This window comes from Terrapene carolina, unplaced genomic scaffold (genome assembly GCF_002925995.2).
Source record: "Terrapene carolina triunguis isolate 2854851 unplaced genomic scaffold, T_m_triunguis-2.0 Scaffold233, whole genome shotgun sequence".
Taxonomy (NCBI): Eukaryota; Metazoa; Chordata; order Testudines; family Emydidae; genus Terrapene; species Terrapene triunguis.
The window spans coordinates 3,161,201-3,186,467 of NW_020664584.1; the positions used below are offsets into that span (position 1 = coordinate 3,161,201).

The window sequence follows — 25,267 nt, forward strand, 5'->3', positions numbered from 1 at the left end:
GGGGCCGCAAGGTGGAAGTTTCGCCTAGGGCACAAAACGTCCTTGCACCGGCCCTGTTTGCAACACACACTTTTTTACCCCATTAGTGCAGTAGAACCCCATGTATCTGAGCTGACAGCAGCTGGGGCTCAGGCTGTCAGCCCCTTGCATTGTGGGGCTCCCGCTGCCAGCTCCATGCATTAATGATGTAATATAGTTGCAGCAAAAATGTCTGTCTGGGTATCAAAAATATTAGCAGGCATAACAAAGTGCTTGAGTGTTTATATTGCTCCAGCAAATTTTTCTTAAACAAATAGCTCTGGCTTTTCCAAATTACTGCACTCAATAAAGGTCCATTATTACTTTTCCACAATTTTCCATGTTTTGTCCGCAACTCAGCCGCAATTATTTGACAATCATCCCGCGATCCATCCCCACCGGCCCTGGGTCCTGGTAGGTTTGAAGTTTTCTGGGTTTGAGAGATTGCTTGGTTGCCTGCAAATAGCTAAACATCCTTCTTCCCACTCACCAAACAACAGTCTCTTGGGGGATTCAGCTGTTCCCTCCTGGGATTTAAGGGAGACAGAGTGACTGATACGTTCATAGTCCAGGACCTATGTGGTAGCTCCACAGTGGGGTAGGAAAGCCTGTTGCCAGCTGCAGAATGAGCCTGAAAGAGACAGCCACTAACCCTTACATAGCACTTTTCATCTTCAAAGCATTTGTATGATCATTAAGGCTCAGATTTTGTCACGGATATTTTTAGTAAAAGTCATGAACAGGTCACGGGCAATCATGAAAAATTCACAGAAGCCCGTGACCTGTCCCTCACTTTTACTTAAAATATCTGTGATAAAATGAGGTGCCTGGGCAGCTGCAGGTGGGCTGGGAGCTCCAGGGTCCCCCTCTGCTGCTGGCTCCAAACTCCAGGGGTTCCCCCGGGCTCCACGGGAGCTTTGGAGGTCCGTCCTGCCGGAGAGCTGTGGGGGTCCCCCCTGCCACCCATGGTGGCGGAGAGCTGCGGGGGTACCCCCTGCCGCCTGCGGTGGCCAGGAGTGGCAGGTGTCCTCCCTGCCACCCATGGTGGTGGGAGCAACGAGGGTCCCCCTTGCCACCCACAGGGGCAGGGAGCTGCAGGGGTCCCCCCCTGCTGCCTGCGGTGGCTGTGAGTTGTGGGTGGTCCACCTGCTGCCAGTGCCACCAGCAGCAAGGGACCCTGCAGCTCCCAGCCGGGGCTGGCTGAAGTCACAGAGGTCTTTGGAAGTCGTGGAATCTGTGACTTCCGTGACTAAATCGCAGCCTTAATGATCATTCATCCCTCTCAACATGACTCTGAGGTGGCCCCTCCATGAGTATTGTGTACAGCCGCTAGGGAAACCCAAGAGCTGCATAAACTATATCTCTTTGGTTTGAGAATGCCATGCGAACACACAGAGACAAGAAGATTTCACTCAGCAGCAGCCGTCCTCCTGAAGACTTGCTGTATCAGAAGTAAAGCAGAACAAAGTTGCTAACAGGTGGTGACCCCAAAACACTCTGGCTAGTATGGAGCAGGAGTCCTAGAGGTAAATGCTGTGGAATATCCTCCTTCAGTCCTGGACTACTGAGCAGCTCTCTCCCCTCTAATCCTCTGAGCAAGGTTACAGGTGCACATGGACAAGACATTTTCCCACTGTTCAAAGTCATTTCACTTGTGATACAAGGCAGGATTCAAACCTGTGTCTCAAAGTACAACTTGACTACATCCCATGGGCCCTAGGCTTTGACAAATGGGTCTTGCAAAGGATCCGCTGCTCCTAGTAACATACAGAGATAACACAGCCAGACAGCTGAGAGCAAATGGATCCTCCTCTAGTAAATCCTCTCACTAGAGAGATTAGCTCATTGTTATGCACAGCAGTCAATGCCACTTACCAAGGGCTAATTTTAGTTAAACGAGGCTGCTTAGCATAATGAAGGACTTTTATGGGCTCCTGGACTCCCACTCCATTGGTCAATCTTTAACAGCTACCCAAAAACCCTCTCCCCTCATTGCAGCCATGGAGCTGATTATTAACATGATGGCCATCTGGCGACAGCAGACTTAGCAGCAAGGGAGGAATGGGTTGGAAGCTGGCCGATCAGCCAGTCCTGCTGCTTTCAGAAGTCTTCAAGAACCTGTCCTTTCCAAACACCATGTTAATAATTCACTCCCGGCACTGGATACAGGGCTTAAATTCAGCTGAAGCTGTCCAGAGTGGAGCCGGTAAATATTTTTAAACAAGCGGGACAGAAGTCCCGGCGCCCCCTGTAGGGCAGAAGCCCCAAGCTTTGGCGCCCCTCATGGGGCTGAAGCCCTGAGCTCTGGTGCCTCTTGCAGGGCAGAAGCTCCAACGCCCCCCGCCAGGCTGAAGCCTCAAGCCCCTGCGCCTCCCATGGGTGGCTTCAGGAAATACTCAATGAGAATTTAAGCCCTGATTGGATGAGTGTGGTGCTTTCACTGCGAGGGAGGCTGGCATTACTCACTGTGTAGCGGGGTCTTTAATGAGTCACCATCTCACTTGGGCTTCTGCTAATTGCCTCAGTTTCCACAGAGTGGCATTCTTCTTCGGAGAGGGCTACGTCTTGTAGGAGCCCACTGACTGAGCACAGGACCCGCACGGTGAAGCAGGATGGCAGATTTCTGGTGGATTCAGTTTCTCACATCCCTGCCCTCAAAGGTGCCCAGATATCAGTGATAAGCACAGTAACCACCACAGGAACTGCCATACCAATCAGACCAGTGGTTCATCAAGTTCTGTATCCTGTCTGAGGGGACAGTACCAGTTGCTTTAGAGGCGAGTGCAAGAAACCCTGTACAGCCAACTATGCACTAGACAGATTAGCAGACACTGCAGAGGTGGGCCCCCTTTCTCTTCAGAGAGGGACTTTACATGTTCAGTTACCTTTTGATCTTAGGTTCCCAGCCCTGGCAGGTGAGCCCTTCCCAATTAACAGCTCAGCCAGTGTTTTCTTAATGACCACTTAAATGTTGTCCCCCATAGGTATCTCATCTCTAGTTACAGTTTTGTTTCCTGCTGGCTTTCCCTAACAGCCGCTTTTGACTAAACTCTGTATACTCAGACAAAACCGTCCCGTATAGCCATTGGACAAGTATGGCATACCAAAGATGCAACAATTAATAGAGCAGCCCCACATCTTCCAGGGGAGACAAATTCAGATGGAGGCTGCAGAGTCACCTTCATTTCAGAAACTGATTCTTTAGTGTTCCACTACCAATTCAGCAAGGAGTGTGGGCTCCTCAACTAGCCCCCACCCTTCCTGGTCCCTTTCCTTAAACATTTCTTTCAAAATTGTGAAATGACCACAATATCACTCACAAAAACGGTTCTTCATTTCAGAGTGGGTCTCTCTGCTGGGAAGTGTATTCATTTCCACTTGGGTGAGCAAAGAGTGGCAACTGTAAGGGAATGTAAACATATCGGGCTCCTAACAAAGTGTAAAATAGTCACCGCAAAAATAGCAAATGCTCGGGCTGAGGGGAAAATCCACTCCTCTCTTCCCAGTCCACAACAAATTTAGAAGGAAGGGTATCTCCCTTTTCACGTGTATATCTGCTTGTAACTTATCAAATTGCAGCTTGTGACGAAGTGGGGATTTTCCTTTGTTATGTTGTATGTGAGCCTAAGTGAGTCTTACTGTTGAGACTATGTGAGTTTTACTGTTTTGCATGAATACTGTGTGTGCCTCAGTTTCCCTGTGTGCTGCACCAATGCCTCTGTGGTGGGAATAAGGGTGTGTGACTTTGGCTGAGACCCTCGTGGGCAGGTGAGGCTGCTTCAGCTGCCTGCATGTGAGCTATGGCCGGTGCCCTTAGTAAAGATCCAGGAGGGGGATGCGACCAGGTGACACCTTTTGCCCAGGAAGCAGGACAAAGACCAGGAGGAGCAGCAACGGGGGTGTCTGAGGTCGGGTTGCTGGAAGCTAGCAGTCTGTTTGGGGGGACTGGAAGAGGGAGAGTCCAGGGCGTCTGGTCCAGGACTCCCCAATAAGGACTTGGCTGAAAGTCACTGATTCCTGTGCTAACAAGTTCTGTTCTACGCTGTGTTCCTGTCGACTAATAAACCTTCCATTTTACGCTGACTGAGAGTCACTGCTGACTGCGGAGTTGGGGTGCAAGGCCCTTTGGCTTCCTCAGGAGCCCCGCCTGGGCGGACTCGCTGAGGGAAGCGCACAGTGAGGAAGGGGATGCTGAATGCTCCGAGGTCAGACCCAGAGTCCTGACTGGCTTCATATGGAGTAGTTCCAGAGCACTGACCCGGTGACTCCATGACTCCGTGACACAGCTATATACAATAGCATCCCCTTTATCCAAATGGAGCTGCCATTATTTGGATACGGAGGTGTCCCTCAGCTGTTTTTTTCTATTACTGATTCCACTCGAGGTGAACGCAGCAATAGTTACATAGGATGTCATGGCTGTCATTATGCGGTACACCATTGCTACTCAGTTAGGCAGTGATAGAACCCAGATACAATGGCTCCAAAAGCACTTGAGCTGAAGACGAGACTCCGTTCGACTGTGATATGCAGTCAGATAGCTCTGATCCCATTCATTAAAGGGCAATATTATACAAAACTAGCCACGCTCATCACAATGCAGCAGTGAGGGAGAACTATGTTCCACCTAGTTCCCTATTCAGTAGAGAGCAACATGTAAAGACCAATACCCCCATCCTAGGCTTTGATAGCTCTGCTTACTCAGACATGAGCAACAAAGACACTTGGCTAGTCTCAGAGCCCTAGGGGCTGTTTTAGTTATGAAATGACAGGCTTTTTCTTCAATTGGCTGATCAGCCAGCAGCTAAGGGGCTCTCCAGTGCCAATGTGTCAGCATACTTGAATATTACTGGAGCTGCTTCTAGTGGCCCCAGCCATGGCATTTCAGGACTGCTGGTCATGGTGCTGCGGACTTGGGAACTCTTCCCAGAATACCAAGTAGGCCCCTGGTTGTGATTGGTGTCACAGCATGACCAAGTTTAACAATTGAGCCACTCTTCCTGGGAGATTTAACAAGCCTCCCCTACCTCTTTCCTGTCCCATGGCTTTTTGCTGGGAGATTTAACAAGCCTCCCCTACCTCTTTCCTGTCCCATGACTGGAAAGCCCAGAGTCACTTTCTGTTTAAGGGAAGGAGAAGGGTGTAGGCTCCATCCTGTCAGAATCAATTTCCAAAATAAGGTGACTGAAGCCAAATGGAAACTACTCCCCCGCATCCCTCTGCTAATTGGTAAGTCACTCCCACAGGATCTGGAAACTTCCAGCACTAGCTGGGGTGCATCCAGAATCCATTCCTGAGGGGCACGAAACTCCAGTTTGGGGTTGATTAGTTCCAGGGGCAAGGAGTGTTTCTATTGGCAAACTTTGCACTAACATCTACTTGCAAGAATAGGAGGCTCATTGACTCTGAGTAACTCATTCTTAAGGAGCCAAATGCCCAGGGGTGCCATTCCTGGAGTTCCCACGGAAGTCACCGGGCCTTGTAGGTGCTCAGCACATCTTGGAATTTGGCCCAGTAAGAATAACCTGCATTTTGCTTCAGGAAACCTGGCAAAACCCAGAGTGTGAGAGATTGCATCCAGCAGAGCCATCCAGTCATAGCTGCTCTCACGTCTCCTGCGTCCCTGCCCCAGCACATTGCTACAGGAAGTGAACTAGCTGACAATTTCCCCCAGCTCCAGCTGTAACTCAGGCTGTCGATCCTACTTAGTCTTAGGAAACTGTTTGGCAAGTGATGCCCCTTAACTGGAAAACAGGTCTCTGAATGCAAGTAAAAGAAATGTTTCATGCTCTCATTCACCATCATAATTTCAGTGTCCATGCTCCAAGTATTAAAGGGCTTGCTGAGTAAGTCAAAAATCTTGGACCACTCAGTGGTCCAGTAAAATTGGTGTCAGGGGACATGATGATTTGAACCTTGACTCCACAATATAGGGTGAACTTTGAATTCCCCCTGTGCCTCAATTCTATTGCTTTTAAAAGGGCTGCGACGCGGTAGAAGATAAGAATGGATTCTGGGATGGGGCACTGTCCCATAGCCTGTGCCTGACCAGTTTGCTGTTTGCATGACGGTCCAACTATGAACCCTTCAGAGAGCATCATGGTTGTAGGTAACCCTGCCAAGCCCAATGACCATTTCACGATCACACCAACATGAAAGTCCTTTGTGAGCAGGACTGTTACTGAAATAGACAGGGATTCTTTTTTTCCATGCTCTTTAGTGCTTAGATTCTATATTGATGGTTACAGTAGGTAAAAACATAAATTGTTCAGCTCAATGACCCATCGAGATCTATGCTAAGGAGTGCTATATGACAGTGAGGCATTAGTATTATTACAAAGCCAGGACACGTTTGTTTGGTTTTTTTCTGACATCACTCAGCAGCAAAGTTGGAATTTCATCAGTGTTGCTGCCCACATCAATGGAAGTTAGCTTTAGACTCTGGACCTGCATTGATACCTTGCTAGTGTCTATTTAAAAGCTTTCAAAACATCTGCATGAGAGAGTTAGGAGACTGCCCCAGTCTATAGATTCCACTGGGATTGTCCTCCTTTGGTGGAACACAGCCCTCATTAGGAATAGGGTGATTTCAGGCAACCCAACCAAATTTAATTAAAAGGAAGAGTGCATTTAGCTGCCCGAGGAGTTTTCCTGAGGTCTGACAGACTGTGCTAATTAAGAGAAACGTACAGAGTTTAAAAAAATCAGGTCTGAAAAGTTCTAAAAGTCACAGAAGGACTCTGAGCTCTTAAATAGGTTAAAACTTATTCTTATAAGTGTTTGACTGAAATCTCCTCCCCTGGCACCCTCACACACACACAGAAAAGAAACTTGTTCTTTGTTCTTTTCCTTCTTAAATCTGATTCCTATTTCTATTATGTGCCTCACATTTTGAGAACACGTGTTATCTTAAAGTGCTGCCTTTACCTCACAGGGGTGTTTAAACTGGAAACTCCTCAGGGCATGGATCCTGTCTTCATGTTTGTCTTTAAAGCACTCTGTGCACGGACGACATTCTAAACAGACGTTTAGCACACTCAGTTTTAAGTGTACTTCGGATCTGCAACAGTAAAAAGGCGTCAATATTACTGTAACACAGAGGCCAATTGGTGGTTCACTATGTGTCAGCAACTCTTATTGGTCCTGACAAATTCACTACACCTAACACATTGCTGTCATATTTATCTGTAGAGCGTGCCTTGTAAGGTATTGAATGAAAGTCGTTAACACACACTGGTCATTAATATCATTGTGAAACATTGTGTAACACTATATGAGGAATTATGGACACTTACTGATATTATGCTTTAGAGTCGGTATCCAAAGGGAGGAACAGGTTTGCTTCCAGATAGGTAGTGATCTCCCTGTCCCTATGCAAATGAAGCATTGTGAAGCCAAATACAATCCCAGCGGTATTTGCATGTAAGTCAACAGGAAAAGCCAGGCTGACTGGGGGATGTTAAATCGGCATGGGAAGACACAAGAGACAAAGCTACAAGGAGTTGTTTTGTCTCTGGGGGCAAAACAATGTGTTTTGGGGAAATATAAGGGGAAGCAAAAAGACATTTTGTTATCCTTTTACTGAGGCGACTCCTGGGGGACACGGGGGGAAGAACCAGGACAATTTGGGCCCTGATTTGATTGAAAATCAATAAGATTAAGATTCAGTCACAGATATTTTTAATAAAAATCAGGGATAAGTCACTGGCACTAAACAAAAATTCAGGGAAGCCCGCGACCTGTCCCTGACTTTTACTAAAAAAATACCCTGGCGGGGACGGGGGACTAAGAGTTGGAGCACTGCCAGGGGCTGACCTCTGGCAGCTGCTCCAGCCCTGCTGCTACTCCTGTGGCAGGGGCTGACCGCCGCTGCTCCAGCTCCAGCAGGGTTGACCCAACCCCAGCCGCTTCTTCAGCCCTGGTGCTGTTGCTCAGGCGGCCCTGGGGCTGACAGCTGCTCCAGCCCTGCCACTGTGGAAGACATCACGGAGGTCCCAGAAAGTCCCGGAATCCACGATCTCTGAGACAGAATCATACCCTTAAAAATCAGCAAGTTCTGCAGAAAAACTTTGAGGGTGAGAAAATTGCTTTTAGCCTAAGGATTGTAGCTTGCTAAAGTGATGATTAGTATCTTAAAAGTATGTTACATAGTTTTATTTATAACCAATACTCTTTCCACTATCTTTACTCAATATCACTTAAATCTCTATATTTGTTAATAAACTTCTCTTTGTTTTATCGTAATTAGATCTCAGAACGGTAATATTAAACAGTGTGAATTCTTACTTCAGCCAAACATGCTGGAGTGTATGCTGTCTCGTTGGAGATAGCAAACTTGGTAATTTTGGTGAGTATCTAGTGACATAGGTTAGATACTCCCGGGGACTGCTTTGCCAGGGAACGCGGGAACTGGGGTGCACCAAACATTACCCATAAGGTGAAGTAGAGCTGGCAGAGTCCTGAGAAGTTTATCTAGGGTGACTAACAGACTGAGATGACAGGGAGCTGTCCCCCAGTTTAGCAGCAGCAAATCTCTCTCGGGGAGGCATGGGGGTTACACAGTGACCTATACTTTTGGGCACCCCAAGAAAATGTCACACTTACCCCCGCCATGGGAGGACAGACTCAGATTAGGGACAGCCGTGTAAATCTGCCAGAAAGCACTGCGGCAGGTTTAATAGGCAGCAGGTTTAAAGCAAATAAAAGGAAGTTCTTCTTCACACAGCGCACAGTCAACTTGTGGAACTCCTTACCTGAGGAGGTTGTGAAGGCTACGACTATAACAGCGTTTAAAAGAGAACTGGATAAATTCATGGAGGTTAAGTCCATTAATGGCTATTAGCCAGGATGGGTAAGGAATGGTGTCCCTAGCCTCTGTTTGTCAGAGGGTGGAGATGGATGGCAGGAGAGAGATCACTTGATCATTACCTGTTAGGTTCACTCCCTCTGGGGCACCTGGCATTGGCCACTGTCAGCAGACAGGATACTGGGCTGGATGGACCTTTGGTCTGACCCAGTATGGCCGTTCTTATGTCCTGACATGCTCAGGTGGAATCAGTGCAATACTGAAGAGCTGCCACTGCACACTGCAGACCTTTTCCTCTTGAGATCTTCCTCACTCTTTTCTGCAGTGGGTCATATTTTGGAATTGGAAAATGTCATTTTATTGAAATAGCCATTTTCCCCCATAGAATTTGTTATGAAGAGATTTTCTGATCTGGATAATTGGAAAGAAAATGGTTATTTTGACATATCAAATCTTGGGTCATTCAGCATCAAAATTTTACCATCTGGATATTTCCAATTGAAAACTTGGGAATTTTGTTTTGCAAAAAATGTTGCTAGGTTTTGTTCCAGTTCAGAAGGGAGAGTCATTCTGAGATGCTGCATCTTCCCACAAAAGGAAATTTGTTTTTCAAACAGCTCTAGTTGTGTAACTAATTAGGACAAAGCAACAGCACCGTGAAGCTAGCAAGTCCCCGCTACGAACCAGGACTAAGGTAAAACATGGAGGAGCAAGGTGGTTGGGTGGGGTTGCTTTCAACTTTACTCCAATAGCCAGTCGGTCATTAGATCTGCTCTCCTCACTCCTCTTCTTAGAGACTGGGCAAGAGTCGTCCTTATTAAAAGGACCTAGCCTCTTGCCTGCCCAATGCCCAGGCATACGCAGCAGCATTAATATGATCTCTAGAAACATCCAGTTTCCTGTGGTGAATCAGACCTTTGGGGGCAGCCAGGCTGGCATCCTGCCTCAAGGAGCAAACAGACTTTCTGACTTGGCCCAGGCAAGGTGAAAGGGGGGCATTCCCTTCCTGGGAGAACAGGTGGGTCAATAGCCCACTTGGAAAAACTAAAGGGACGGGTTTAGCATAAGATAATAAGCCAAACTCTGGGACACTGTAAAATGTGGTATACAGTATATGCTGAATGTAAAGGGAAAAATATTACAGCTGGACCCCATTTCACCTTCAGCTAGTGTCCAGTTTACACCAGTCTGGGATTTTCTGGAGGGCAACTTCAGGGATAAGCAGTCGCAAGCCCCCCTTGACTTCAATGGAAGCTGCCTCTGCTTACTGCAGGCTGCATCTGATCTATTGTTTCCTAATTAAGGGCAGCAGTGCTGGGACAGTCAGCAATGTACTGGTTTTCCTCTGGCCCTAGAGATAACAGAGTTAAACTGGCAGCATGGCAGTGTTAAACTGCAGCTTGTTTGCTGGCATATTTACTAGCCATGGGGTGATGGGAAATAAGGTAAGCCAGGCTCGGGACACTTTTAATGATCCTTCCAGAATCTGATTTTTTGCCAACTCATTCTTAAGAGGTGATAAGGTTTCCCAAACTCAGATTACTTACAGCTTGGGAACACATGGCCAGGCTCCAGTGGAAAGCAAACACCAGAGAAACAGGAGCATTGCAATAGGTCATCAGGAGCTACCTTGACAGTTGCCATAGCAACTGGTATTAAATAAGGAATTAGAGCATTCTTCAGGGAAGTGGGAGAATTGCAACCAGTGAGATCCGAAGCAAAACTGAGGAGTGAGGAGAATGAATATAAGTGAGTGGCAGGGGATACAGGATCAGCATCATTTACACAAACACATACATGCAGTTACTCAGCCATGCTATGGAGATACCTATAAATACACTAAGACACCTGATCACAGCCTAAGCCCTAAGGAGCAGGTACTGCCACTGTAAATGTATACAGGCTGACCAGGGCCAGGTTTGGCTACGTCTACACTTCAAATGCTACAGTGCCTCAGGGTAAACACTCACTACAGCGATGGTTTGGGAGGCGTTCTCCTGTCAGCGTAGTTAATCCACCTCCCTGAGAGGCGGTAGCTAGCTCGACGGAAGAATTCTTCCATCGACCCAGCGCTGTCTACACGAGGGGTTAGGCTGGCTTGACAATGTCACTCAGATGCGTGGATTTTTCACAACCCTGAGCCATGTAGCTGGGTCAACCTTCCTTTTTAGTGTAGCCCAGGCCTCAGTCCTGAAGCCAGGGCAGGGATTTAAGTCTGGACAGAATAAAGCGGATTACCTCTAAATTTCTCCCTGGGCAGGAGAAAAGGGAAAAAGAAAAGCCTGCAGGCATGTTAAACTGCAGCACATAGTCCATGGGCTGATTCTCTGCTCCCTATGAACTATCTGCAAGCATGATTCCCCCGCCTCTTGAGGAAAGACAGACATGTGAGGGCTCTCCCCACCGTCAGGATGGCTTCTCCTCCTTGTAAAGTCACCAATACTGATTTACAAACCCCACGACCAATACAAAGTGTGGTGTGTTTAGCTCTAGACCGCAATGCCTTTGTGTAATGCAACTTTAGATGTCCAAGACCACTATCCATGTAGAGAGACAGCCGCTGTTTTGTTCTAGGTTGCTGCCACCACCTATTACACAGGAGATATCTTACGATCACTCCAGGTGCCTTTATTTTTGCTCTTTTGTGGTTCTCTTTACTGAAGGAGCTGGAAAACATAGGTGGTTGCTATTTGAGTGCGGGCAGTAACAGACAGTGGGCTGGTGAGGTGGAGGAAGAGCTAAGTTTTGCTTTCTGCAATAACTTCCATGCTGCCATCCCCATTTCAGCTAGCTGATATCTGTACTGTGATACCAATTCCTCTTCAGTTACAGACCCAATTGGGCAGCCAGACCAAAAGACACCTTTCAGAGTCTGAGCTAGTAGCTGGAGCAGGGACTGGAAACCAGCTACTTTGGGTTCCAGGCCCAGCTCTGCAAGTGACTCATTGACACCATGGGCTGTGCCTCAGTTTTCCCATTTGTAAACGAGGTTAATAAAATCTCCCTTGGGGGAGTCGTGACATTTAATGTGCTTTGAGGTAGTTGGCTGTAAGGTGCTGTGTACATGCAAATTATTATTATTTGAGTCTTGGAAATTATGTCCTTTGATATATGGTGGCTGCAGGATATTAAAGCATAAACAAGAATCCCTAAGGGGCTGGCTTGATGGCAGTTAGCATCGCCTGTTGGGCATGTGCATTGCCACATGCTTCCCAACAGCAGCCATTCCTGAGGGCTGAGGAGGGTGTCCCTTCTAGTTCTTCGCAGTTGTAAGTACAGCAGCTGTGAGAGGGGGCACTAACAGGTTAAACGGGAGAGGTTTAGCGCTTTGTTTTGGGCACAAACATCCCCCACGCACCCACTTTAGCTAAGGTAACATTAATAATCTGCCTTGAGCTGACAAAAGCCATGACATTTCCAGCTAAGGCTGCTGCTGTGTCCTCGGCTTGGCTTGCTGAGATCTGGCAATGCAGAGTTTGCGGAGCAGATGGTGACCTTACCTGCCGTACCTCACAAGCACACAATCTTAACTCTGAACTGCCTCAGTTTTTCCCTCTTGGCAGGAAACCCTTCACATTACGTGGTGCAACTGCAGCAAGAGTTTCCCCCAAATCCTATCAAACCAGAGAAACCCTTTAACTTCAGTCAGCACCTAGAAACGATACAAACCACAATGAAACTTACATTTCAGACCATAGATGACATGCTTCATCTCTCAGTTAACATGTCCATGGGACAACGGAACCAATCTCCACATTCCCACTGAAATAATGGGATTGTTAAAACAATATTAAGTATTGTTTGCAGTGTTGCTGAAGCCATGTTGGACCTAGGACATTAGAGAGACGAGGGGGGGGTGAGGTAATATCTTGTATTGGACCAGCTTCTGACCTGAAGAGGAGCTCTGTGTAGCTCAAAAGCTTGTCTCTTTCATCAACAGAAGATGGTCCAATAAAATATATTACCCCACCCACCTTGTCTCTCTAATACAATAAAAGCTTTGTTATCCGGCATGTTGGCGGTATGGGGAGTGCCGGTTAGTCAAAAATTCCAGTTAACTAAGAATTATACTTACCAATTGCCAAAGAATTAGAATACAATAAAATGAATAAAGTATAAAATAGTACACAGGTACTCACCAATCCAGTAGTCATACTGCACTGCCGAGTGGTTGGTCTCTTGAAGCACTTAGGTGTAGACAGGTAAAGTTTTCTATACAGTAGGTTATCTTATGACACTTCATATCACTATGGGCAGCGCATGGTGTACACCCAGATCACTAAAAATATCCTTAATGCTAAAACTATACTGAACATAATTTAATCTTTCTTTGATGATTCAGAAGGCACTTCAGGATCTTGCAGTGTCTCAGGGTCATCATTATCAACATCAATTATTATTGTAGATGTAGAAGGTGTAGGAGACTGGGCTGAATCTGTAATGACCCTGTGACACACCCTGGAAGTTGCTTTTTTGAATAAAACCCTGATATCAGCTTGCTTACTTGTCTTCTGCCTCTTTTGCATAAAAGTAGAGTGCAGAATGTGCAATTGCATAACCTCCTGGGCAGTATACTAGTCCCGGTTACTAGACTGAAGATGTGTATTGGGAGATATCAGAAATGCTGGTTAATAGAGCTTTCTGGCTGATAAAGTGCCAGATAACACAGCTTTTACTGTATTACATATTGTGACATGTAATAGCAGCCTCAAACACCGACATCCTATTCCATCCCCACACTAACCAGGACAATACACTGTTTGACTGAGACAATATCATACTTGGACAATTAATCAGTGGGATTATCCATGCTAAAGGAGTCTGTTTAAACCAAGCCTATACAGACTAGAAGTGTGCAGCACACATGATCAATAGTAACTGCAGCTAATGGGAGTTAATGGCTGTTCACAGCCTGACAACTCAGCTGTTTTAAGAGGTGGTTCTTGTTTAAAAAGTACAAGAGTAAAGACTGAACCTGCCAAAGTGTGTCAGGTTTTAAAAGTGAAACCAGGGAGACAAAGCTGCTGAAACTGGCCTCCAAACCACATTTTTTCCGACACTTTAGAAGCAGCTTAACCAATTTAAGCTACTTTTGTTAAGAAACAAAATCCAGGAGTTGGCAAGAGCCATTGGCCAAGTCCGGATCCACTTAAAATGCTCTGGACCACAACTGAATATTCTCTGTTAAGAGGGACAAGTAGTTTGTCTACAGGAGTTTTAAAAAAACAATATGAATTATTTTCAGTGATTGAAGAGATCCATAAAAAAGTATTATTTTCAATGTTGCCATTCAACAATAGATTGGAAACCCAAGCACTGCATGGTGGATACTCTGCTAGGACTTGATAATGCATCCATAGCAATCAAGGTTTTACCCTGGACTCCTGTGAAAGTGGGATCGGGTCTGTCATTTGCAAAACAAAAAACAAAACAGAAAATGGGTTGAATATTAACAGAACATGAAATTCTAGTTTCATTGTGTAAGATGAGAGAGAATGCTGGGACAGAGCATGAACACAGGCAAGGATTTTTGTTTTTTTTTCAATATTTGGGCCACCATTTTCAAGCCAGGGTACCTAAAGTTAGGCTCCTAAGTACGACTGAAAGAGGCTGTGCACTTTTGGTTTCTATTGCAGTTAACAGGAGCTGCAAGTGCTCAGCACTTCTTTAAAAAAAAATCACTCTCCCCCCGACCCCCCTTTTTTGTTGTGGTGGTGCTGTGTGTGGCTTTAGGAGCTGAAAGTTTGAGAATTTTGGCCTGGATTTTTATTTTGACAGAGCATCTAGACATGGTGACGGGCACGTTAGACAGAGCCAGACACCCCTCTGTATGGTCTATTTGTCATTTCAGATGCCTTGAAACAGAAAGCGCACACGCCATAAAGGGCTCTCCTCAGTGGACAGTGTAAATGCTTTAAGTAGAGCTGGTTGGGAATTTTTCAATGAAATAGCTTTTTGTCAAAACCAAGGGGAAAAGTTTTGATTTTGAAAGTTTTGCATTTTGATGTTTTGGAAATGAAACATTTCATTTCAATTCAAAACTACTTTTAGTTTAAACATTTAAAGTAATTTATAGTAAAAAAAGGAATTAAAGGTCAACATTTGAATGAAATGTTTTTATTGACTTAATCTGAAATTTTCCATTTGCAAAAAATTTCACAGTTGATTTGTCATCCCTATTCAGGACAGGGAAAGTTTTTGAAATCTCAAAAGTCTGACAGGACAGGAACACAGTTTCCTGCCTAGCTCTGACTTCAAGCAGCCAGGAAGAGTCATCTACTTGTTAGAACATCAGACTCACTCCCAGGTTCTGATGTCATTGACAATTGCTTAATTGCTGTACGTCAGCCAGCCTGGTTGTAATCAGATCCACAGATTGTATGAGCATGTAATGGAAGCACACACCTCCACTAATTTACCATTAGAATAATTTCACCTTTGCCAACAAGGCTGACACTGACGTTTCCCTTATTGGTGTACTAGAAGGAATGGATTTTAGTGCCCAAGAAGCCAAAAAATATGTGTATTATTGAACAGAGACCTTACACATTTAGGGTTTGATTAATTTATTAAATATATATCCTGATTGGGGACAACTAATTTTTTTTCAGGCCCTTCAAGGCAGCACAGAAGCCAGCAGAAAAATCCCCCTCCAACAGGTAAATGCACTTGCTGATAAAACGCCTTCAAGTTTGACTACATGCAGGAAAAGCTGAGTAAAAGGCTTCAGAAACTAATCATGTGGGTGGAAAATGAAGACACCTCATAAAAGGTTTTTTAGTAACAAGGGAACAGATCACATCAGCTTGGAAAGGTTAGGGAAAGCAATTTATAGACGCTAATTAGGGCCTCTTTAAAATGCTTTTGTAATTGACAAGGTCAGTTTTATACTAAAATGGTGCAAAGAAAAGAAAACAACATGAACTGCCCTGGGAGACTGCTCATTCAGAGCATAAGATTCTGCTGCAGCTTTATGGAGGTTTTCAAGGGTCATCAACTTTAACCTAGGTAAATATTTATTTACTTGGTGTGAATTCAGGGCCCGATCCTGAAGCCCTACCCAGGCAAAGCTTCCCATAGACATGAACATCTGCCTCAGGCCTCTGGCTTGGATCCATGCATAAGAAACTCCACAGCATTTAGAAAAGACTCATGCTTGGTTTCAGTGAATGCTGCCTCCACTATTGGTATCCCATGTGTTCAAGTCAAGAGATTTTTTTTTAAATAAATGTGAAGATTTGATTTGTCTTCTGTTTGCGACTCTTTAGGTTTTGGGTTTTCAAGCTTCCTCACAAAGAGAAAGACCAGAAAGTTATACGAGAACCCCAACTTTTACTTTGAGAATAACTCTAAATGGTGGGGCTTTAAGAAATAGCACCTAATTTCAAGTCATGTGAGTTGGCAATACTGGACCTCCCGCACTTTCCAGCAGGCACTCCAGTCTGATTAGTTTATCTCCCCAGCCAACCAAGGTACTTAACAGAACAAAACCTCCTGAAGTTGCTACAAGGAAATCTCTTGCTTTGCTGTGCATGCAAGTGGGAACTGTGAGCGCAAATTGGTAACAGCTGTGCAGTTACCCAATCTGTGAGCAAATGCAGCATGTTCCAGGTACTGCGCACACATACCTTTTTCCAGGCACAGCCACCCTGCATGCTTTCAGGAGAAGAGAGGCCTCAGTTTTCAGTGTCTCAGTGGTGGTTTCCTATTTGTTTGTCAACTATTTGGTATTATTTTCATCGTTCAGTGTTCTAGAAAGTATTAATTGGGTCACAGTCCTGGAGACTGAAGTCTTCCATTCACAAACTAGGTATAGCATTGGGAATGGCTGTCTAAGCTTCCACCACACTGTTCTGCCAGTGAGTTTAACCATGGATTTGGCAGGACTACCTCCAAAAGTGAGCGAGGAACTCATTCTGTCAGGTACTTCTACTCCAAATACAACTTGCGCGTGAGTTAAATCAAATCACTAAAGCCCTAGAAGTTGTCTCCATTGCTTTCTTTAATCAGGTCCTATTCAGGATTTCTCCCTTGGAGAGAATGTACTTGTGTTCACCTTCCACTATGGAAGCTGGGCTGGCTACTCACCCTTTCACAAAGAGTGAAACCAGCTTGTAGGGATTGTCATCCTGCAAGAATACTTTCCATTCCAAAGCTACTCACAGCAGCTTTCACAGTGAAACCAACAAAAGCACCATACCTGCTCTCCAGAGTGCATTTCTGAAGTTCCAGATGCTGGCCAGAAAGTTATTAGAACTTGGCACAGCTGGACATCTGCTATGATGTCAGTAGGAAGGAAAACCTTCAGACAACACTGGGAAGGGTGGGTGGGTGGTTCCCAGTTAACCCACAGGGCAAGTAAATGAGTAGCAGGGAGAGCAGTGTATGGGGGCTATATATAGTTCCACAGAGGCCAATGATGTCAGCCTTGATTGTCTGTCCAGTTTTCCCACCACACACTGCTGTGCTCTCCTACTGCTCCTTATGCAAGGAAGAATCCCCTGTAAAAAGTCTGCAAGCCCACTCCCTTACCTTGTAAATCTCTACTGAAAAGCCACCTAGGCCATGACACTCCGAATGAGGCAGCTGGTGTGCTGCCCATTAGGCTGATCACATGTCTGCTGTTTTGTCTTAAACATTAATCGTAAGGCCTTTCTGGGCAGAAACTGGTTTTAGTTCATGTTTGTAGGAGTCTAGCACGATGGAGCCCTGGCCTCTAGACATGACTGCAGTGCAAACACTGGTAGTTATTTGTAAGAGGAAATGGTAAGGCTCAGCAGCATTTCTTGTTCTAACCCACATATAACTTTCTTTAACAAATACCTGTTGGGTTGACACTTGTATTATGACAACTGAGCAAAACAGCTGCTGCTGCTTTCAGTTATAGCAGTGTAAAAGTAAAAGAAGCCAGAAAAGGTAAAGACCTGTTAAATCACCCAGTCTGTCCCCTGGAGCACATGCAGGATTGTTCCCTAAAGGATACTTTATGATTTTTCATCCAGACTAGTCTCATGCTACAAGGCTTCTACCACTTCCCTTGGGAGGTTATTCCACAGCTTAATAGATCTCCCTGCTAACCTGATATTCAGTCTAAGTTTTCCCCTCACTATTTTCACTCTGTTACTCCCAGTAATACCCTTTTGTTCCACTTTGCAAATGTCAAATGTATAAACTGCAAGAAGAGGAATTTAAACCACTGTGTTCCCCAACCTAGTTACCTCTGAGCCAAAATATACACCTGGCTCTTTAATTCTTTCCCCAATCTAATTTCTCAGCCTCGTGATCATTTTTATTGATCTCCCCTTGAACAGCAGGAGCTGCCATAAAAATAAAACATCTGGCTGTGGCCCCTAAAAGTCAGCTGAAAACCGATGAAGCAAAATTCTGCCTCCTAAAACAGGTGTAGGGCATTTGCCGAGGATCTGGCTTTGCTTGTTCTAAACTATTAAGAATTCCTCTGCCAGGGAATTCTATACTTGGCAGCTGCAGTTAGATTCCACCCACCCTTTGTACTGGCTACTCAGGAAGGACAAAAGGGACCAGAATAGGGACAAAACCTGGCCTGTAAACTATTTTTAGACTTGAAAAGTGAACACAGTACAACCCCATTGAGTTGAAGTATTCCAGAGGCATCTGAAATATTCAGCTAAATGGGGAAGCAAATGTTGCATTGGGGATATGATCCCTCTGCATTCCTTTCTTTCTCCCCCCGCCCCCAGCCTTAGCTAAGGGATTCGATACAATAGGGTTTTTTTTATTTTTCCAGCTAACATTGAAAGTGCCTTTTTCACATGTGGTCTGATTTGAATTCGTGTGCTAGGAAGCGACGAGTAAGAGGAACATCCTGCCACAAGGGCGGAGCCAAAGGAAAGGGGTCAGAGTGGTAACACTACATTTAAAGAGATCAGACATGGATTTTCCCATTAAATAGAAGAGTTTCAAGCCCTAAACTGCATGCCCACCTCCTCCTCCCCACACAACCCACAGGGTATGCCTGTCTGCAACATGAAACTGCTTTCTAGAGGACCAGTGAGTTTCAGGGTCAGAGTGATTAGCAGGTGTCCAGAGATGGTCATCTTCCCTGTAGACACCTCCATCAGCTACAGCTAGGAAGGGAATATTAAAGGACCAGGCTATAAGCCAGTTCACCATGCAGTTGATCCACTTCACTGCCCATGCACAACTGGGGACTTTTCCCAGGTATATGGCCAACATTCTGGACATCAGAACCCAGCCGGCCAGGCTGGTGTGCTGTATTCAGATCCCTTTCCTAGCTGGAAGTGGCCTTGGTGCTACAAGCTAAACTAAGAGCAGATGCCAAGGTGACCAGTTACGCTTTGCAGAACAATTTCTCTCAATTTCAAAGTTCTTGACAGAGCTGGTCAGGAATTTTTCAAAAAAAAATGTTTGACAGATAATGCCTGTCTGTCAAAAACTGAACCTTTTGGCAGGAACGTATCAGCTTTAACTTTTGTCAGGAAAGGTTTCACCCCCCACCCCCCAGGGCTGAAATTCGGGTCAGAATGTATGTGTACGAGACACACCGCCAGAAGAGCCAATAGCCCAGTGGTTATGGTACTCATGTCTGATTCAGAGCAAGGTCTTGAGCCTATGCCTCTCCACTCCCGAACCACTAGACAATCGGCTATTCTGGGCTGGGACACATGGGTTTTCATGAACAATTTTGAAAGCTCTCAGTTGCAGTGATACACAATGGGCGTTTGTTTGTTTTTAAATCTCTACAATTTCCACCCAGCTCTACTCTTGTCTCAGTACAGTAGAGGCTGCAGTAAAGTTTCAGAGCAGAAAACTACGTGGCCAGACTGGTTTGATCTTCCTCTATTTGAGCCAGTCACAATGTATTTTCTATTGTGTGTGTGCACACCACTACTCTCTCTGGGATGGATTAGCCAATCTGCTCAAGCATTTGATAGTCACTCTCAACTCTTTGAAAAAAAGCCTTGATACCATGACATCTAATGGTGATTCTTTAGTTCATATGATGGGGGGGAACCAGGTCTTTGGAACTCAAGGGCATAGGACATGTTTCATATTTGATACCACACGTGGATAGTTTAGATGGCATCCATGATGTGGTTTTCAGTCATGGATTTGTTACACTTGAGTACGAGTGTCCACAAGGAAAGACATTTTAGACAAGCTGTCTCTGAGACAGGCATAAGGAGTGAGTTCCCTCTCAGACCCAAACAAGCCTCAGGTTCCTCCCAAGGATCTGTACTGGGACCTGTGCTGTTCAACGTATCCATTAATGATCTGGAAAAGGGGGTGACCAGTGAAGTGGCAAAGCTTGAAGATTATACAAAATTATTCAAGATAGTTAAGCAAATCAGACTGTGAGGAACTACAGAGGGAGCTCACAAAACTGGGTGATTGGACAACAAAATGGCAGATGAAATTCAATGTTGTTAAGTGCAAAGTAATGCACATTGGAAAAAATAATCCCAACTGTACATATACAAGATGGGCTCTAAATTACCTGTTAACACCCAAGAAAAGAGATCTTGGAGTCACTGTGGATAGTTCTACAAAAACTTCTGCTCAGTGCACTGCAGTGATCAAAAAGACTAACAGGGTGTTAGGAACTATTAGGAAAGGGATAGAAAATAAGATTGAAAATAACAAATGCCACTATATAAATCCATGGTGCATCCATCTCTCAAATACTGTGTCCAGTTCTGGTCACCTCATCTCAAAAAGGATATAGTGGAACAGGAAAAGGCTCAGAGAAGGGCAACAAAGATGATCAAGGGTATGGAACGACTTTCATACCAGGAGAGACTAAAAATATTAGGGCTGTTAATCTTAGGAAAGAGACAACTAAGCGGGTGATATGATAGAGGTCTATAAAATCATGACTGTTGTAGAACAGTGTTATTTACCCTTTCCCACAATACAAAAACCAGGGGTCGCCGATGACCTTAATAGGCAGCAGGTTGAGCAGAAACAAGAGGGAGTACTTTTTCACACAACTAATCTGTGGAATTCATTGCTGTGGGATGTTATGATGGCCAAAAATATAACTGGGCTCAAAAAAGAACTAGATAAGTTAATGGAGAATAGGTCCATCAATGGCTACTAGCCAAGATGGTCAGGGATGCAACCCCATGCTCAAGATAACTTGAAACCTCAGACTGTCAGAAGCCGGGAGTGGAAGACAGGGGAGGTCACTCCACAATTGCCCTGTTCTGTACACTCCCACTGAAGCAAGGGTCAGAGACAAGATACTGGACAAGACGACCATGGTCTGATCCAGTCTAGCAGCTCTTATGCTCTTAACCCCCAACCTCTATGATCCAAAGCCAGCAGATGCAGAGATACTGAGGTCTTTAACAATACTGATGGTCTTTGACCTCTTCTAGCCTCGAGACTCAGTAGGCAGAAGTCCAGACATACTGTGTGAGAGAGGAACACTACCCTATTTAATGAAAGTATTTCATGTCACTCACAGCTGGGCCATCAGTTTAAAATATACAGAACAGCAATACAAGTGGCTGCCACCTACCTGCCACCACCAAAGGAGGCCAGCCAGGCAAAAACTAACTTACCACTTATGTCATATGTCATAAGATCTAATGGACTGGTTTTCACAATACAAAACCACCACAGTTATTCATAATTGGCCTCATAGTTAGCATTCTCCAAGAAGCCAATTATTCGTGAAACAGAGTCAGGGTTGAGAAACTGTGGCTCAGCAGCGGGGGCGGCTGTAACCCAGTTAAACTCGCAGAGTAAAAATACATATACGTAAGTCAGTCTCCAAAGGATTATTATAGGTCTGCCCAGATCCACCTGCCAAGGGTCAGATCGGGATTCCATGCACAAAATCAGTGCAGTGTATACTGCTTTGCAAAATGCACTACAGAGATATGAAAGACACCGCTCTACAGGAAATCCAATCTATCCCAGGCTAGGTCTACACTACGGGGGGGAGGGGAGGGGAGCGACCTAAGATACGCAACTTCAGCTATGTGAATAGCGTAGCTGAAGTTGCGTATTTTAGGTCGACTTACCTGGCTGTGAGGATGGCAGCGAGTCGACCGCTGCCGTGCCGCCGTCGACTCCGCTTCCGCCTCTTGCCGCGGTGGATTTCCGGAGTCGATGGCAGAGCCATCGGGGATCGATTTTATCGCGTCTTCACTAGACGCGATAAGTCAATCCCCAATAAATCCATTGCTACCCGCCGATCCGGCGGGTAGTGAAGATGTGCCCTCAGACTCAACCACTGTCACACCCATTAGGTACAATATGCCTTTATGAGGGGCTAAAAGGAATACAAGAAGGTACCTCAGTGAGAACATCCATGGGAGGACTTTTGGGGAAAATTCCTTGCACAGCAGGCCAAGTTACCTCTTCCCCCCCCACCAACATACACACACCTTAAACCCCTGTGCAGAAGCCAAAGGAGCCAACCTCAGTCCTTATCCATGCACACCTTAAGTGTGCGACTACCACTACACTCCCCAAAGGGGGTGGGATGGGAAAAGGGAGGTATATACCAGCTGGCAGAGCACACGCTGCCACATGCAAGAGAGGAGAGGGCTCCTACTCAGACAGTCTAGGCTAGAGATTAGATGCCAGAATATAAACCTGCACTGGCAGAGCTAAGATTAAACTCAGCAAGGTTCCAGGCATTTCCACTTATCCATGTAAGTGCCAGTAGACTAGATACAGCTTCTGCTATGATAGGACAGTACTCCCATCAGCAGCTGCCGGGGCTGTTCTCTTGCTCCTTAGCATGGGAATTTCAATTCTAGTTTTCAGTACAGTTAGTCAGAGAAATTGTTCAGACAGTTTCCTTGACCACAGACAGCGTAGTGGAGCTAGATTAAAGTCACATACATGGGAGGTGGCGATTGTAGTACTGGGCGACAGGGGAAGGCTGGAGTAAATACAACACATTGCTTTAGGGGAAGGCCAGGTCAGGGTACATTCTGCTACTGATAGGTATCCCCATGAATGGCAAGCACTGTAATAGCTTAGCTACTATGGCAGGGGATTGGGAGTCAAGCTGATTGGGGTTCTATTTCCAGCTCTGACACCGATTTGCTTTAGGACCTTGGGCACCACCTTAGCCTATCCGTGCTGCCGGGCATGGTGCCTTCACTACAGGAAATGCCAGCCCACAGGGGCAGTGCTTCTGTACAGACACCACTGGAGGTGGCCCTGCACACTGCATGGAGGTACAGCAGGTTCACAGGTTGCCAAACCATAAGGATTTTGCCAGACACAGGCACCCCCAGCAAGTCCTACCTTCCTCCACATCATTCCTCAGCGATGCCTCCAGCAAAGCCACGCTGGCCTCAAAAGACACCTTCTTGCGGCTGACAGCGCTCCTCCTCTTCTCATGCTTCCGCTTCTTGTGCTGCATCTCCTTCTCGTACTGCGCCCACTTCTTCAGCTGCTGAGCCCTGCGCTTCTGAGCTGTCCGCAGCCGCTCCAACGTGGGCACCTTATCCAACAGCTGGAGTTCTGTCAGGAGATCCACGTGGGCGTCCATTGGCTCTGCTGGGAGAGATGGAGGGCAGGCCTAGGATGGCCCTGCTGGAGCGATATCCCACAGTAGGTGCTCTGTGCATCAGCAGCCCAGCACTATACTAGCATCCTGGGGCTGAGCTGTGATCGGTGCATCCTAATCTCCAAGGAGCACATGGTGGAACCCTGAGAAGAGAAGGAAGGAACAAGGCTAAGTTTCCAACAGTCCCATTCAGAAAAGTCACCATTCCCAGCCCAATGGAAAAAAAACCCTCTCCTGATAACAGCTACCATCTTAAAGAAGTTTTCATTTTGCTGCCATTGTAACCCAGGCCTGCTTGGTGTGGTGCTCCGTCCCCCTCTAGTGACACCGAGACCATCTAGAGATTAATGAGTCTGCTACAACCTCAGCTAAGAGGCATGTGGCTTGAGGCTCACGCACTAAGCTTGAGAGGTCCCAGGTTCAATCCCATCCACCAACGGCCAGGATCTGATGGTGTTACACCATGTCAAGGCTTTTAACGACAAAACTCGGTAATGCGGTGTGCAATTGTCACCTACCAGCTGGACGGTACCTAGTGAAACCCACTTGAAGATGTTGTAGTTTTAGTTGGGGCGAATTGCACATTAGAGCACCAGGGAGCTCCCTGAGGCCATGACTCACCTATGGGCTCCTCTGGCATAACACAAAGTATCCACTTAAGTACCTGAGGATCCCCAGCCTCACTGTACTTGAGGCACCAGGGGAGTTAGTTTCACCTCTCACAGCAGCCCACTTGTTTATGACAGCTCTAGATTGCCTCCAGCCTGATGAGGCTATTGCCAGTTGTGTTACAGTCGTCTCTAGTGGCCCCATCGGCGATCTGAGTCCCATTGGGCTACACACTCTACAGACACACAGCAAGAGTCCCTGTCCTGCAGAACTTACAACATCAGGTAGTAAGACAAAGAGCAGAAGATAAAATAGAGGCACAAAGCACGTCAGTGGCAGAGTCAGGAACAGTATCTAGGTCTGAGACCCAGTCTAGTGCCCCAGTCACTAGACAAAGTGGCCTGGAGTGTCAAAATAAGGCAAATACTAGAGATTGGAGACCTACGAAGTCACCCAGTTCATCCCCCGAGGCCAATGCAGAATGGACACACACGCAGTGACAATCAAGGTGTCAATGTTACCTTGTGCTCTCCTCACCCTCTGTTTGTTATATCCACCAATGACTTCACTTTACTGCCATTGTACACTGAGGCAGGGCCTGTCTGCATTGTGTGCACAGCACCCAGCATAGTTAGGCTCCAAATCCCAAACCAGGGCTTTAGAGGTACTACCACAAAACCAAACACAGCGAAGGGTTTTGCTGCCGACAGACCTAATACATTGGGAAACCGTTTTTGAAGTGACAGGATTTTTATCTCCTAACCGCTTGCAGCCCGAAGGGGGGTGTGACAGAATGTGGGGATTTCACACCTGAGCCTGCACTCTGACACCACCTAGCTCCCCCTGGAGACAGCTGACTGGGGTAATTAAAGATAATTAGCTAATCAGGCTGGTGGGCTGGGTGAGCTACCAAGCCAATTAGCCCGTCAGCTTAAGGCTAATCAAGAGGCCCAGGAAGGAAATGCCAGGAAGAGAGGAACAGCCATACTCAATATACTGCACATTCCTCTACAGGAGATGAATCTGAGATACAGTTAATGAGGCACAAACAAGTTGCCTCAGTGATGAGCTAGTTTCCTCTAAATGTACCAATACACAGTGTATAGGGTTGCAAAGTCCCAATGTAGATCCAAAGCCTGTCAAAATTAACAGGCCACTATGTTAAAGCCGCATATTAAAAGAGCTGGTCAAGTTTCCTATCACCATCCTTCCCTCCAAACCTCTTCCAGGCAAGCCTGACCACATTAGATACTGGGGGTTCGTTATGCAAAATCTGCAAATGCCTGAAAATTTGGAGG

The 25,267-nt window shown here is 46.0% G+C and overlaps 1 protein-coding gene across 2 annotated transcripts in view; it reads right to left on the reverse strand.

The window, feature by feature from the left end:
* Positions 1 to 23,455, reverse strand: part of PPP1R16B (protein phosphatase 1 regulatory subunit 16B) — a 76,765-nt gene extending 53,310 nt beyond the window's left edge. For both annotated transcript variants that reach the window (XM_024201994.2, XM_024201993.2), the window contains exon 1: positions 23,096 to 23,455. In XM_024201994.2, the coding sequence (XP_024057762.1) occupies positions 23,096 to 23,342 (247 nt within the window). In that variant the 5' untranslated portion in view covers positions 23,343 to 23,455. The remainder of the gene's footprint in view (positions 1 to 23,095) is intronic.
* Between the last annotated feature and the right edge of the window lie 1,812 nt (positions 23,456 to 25,267).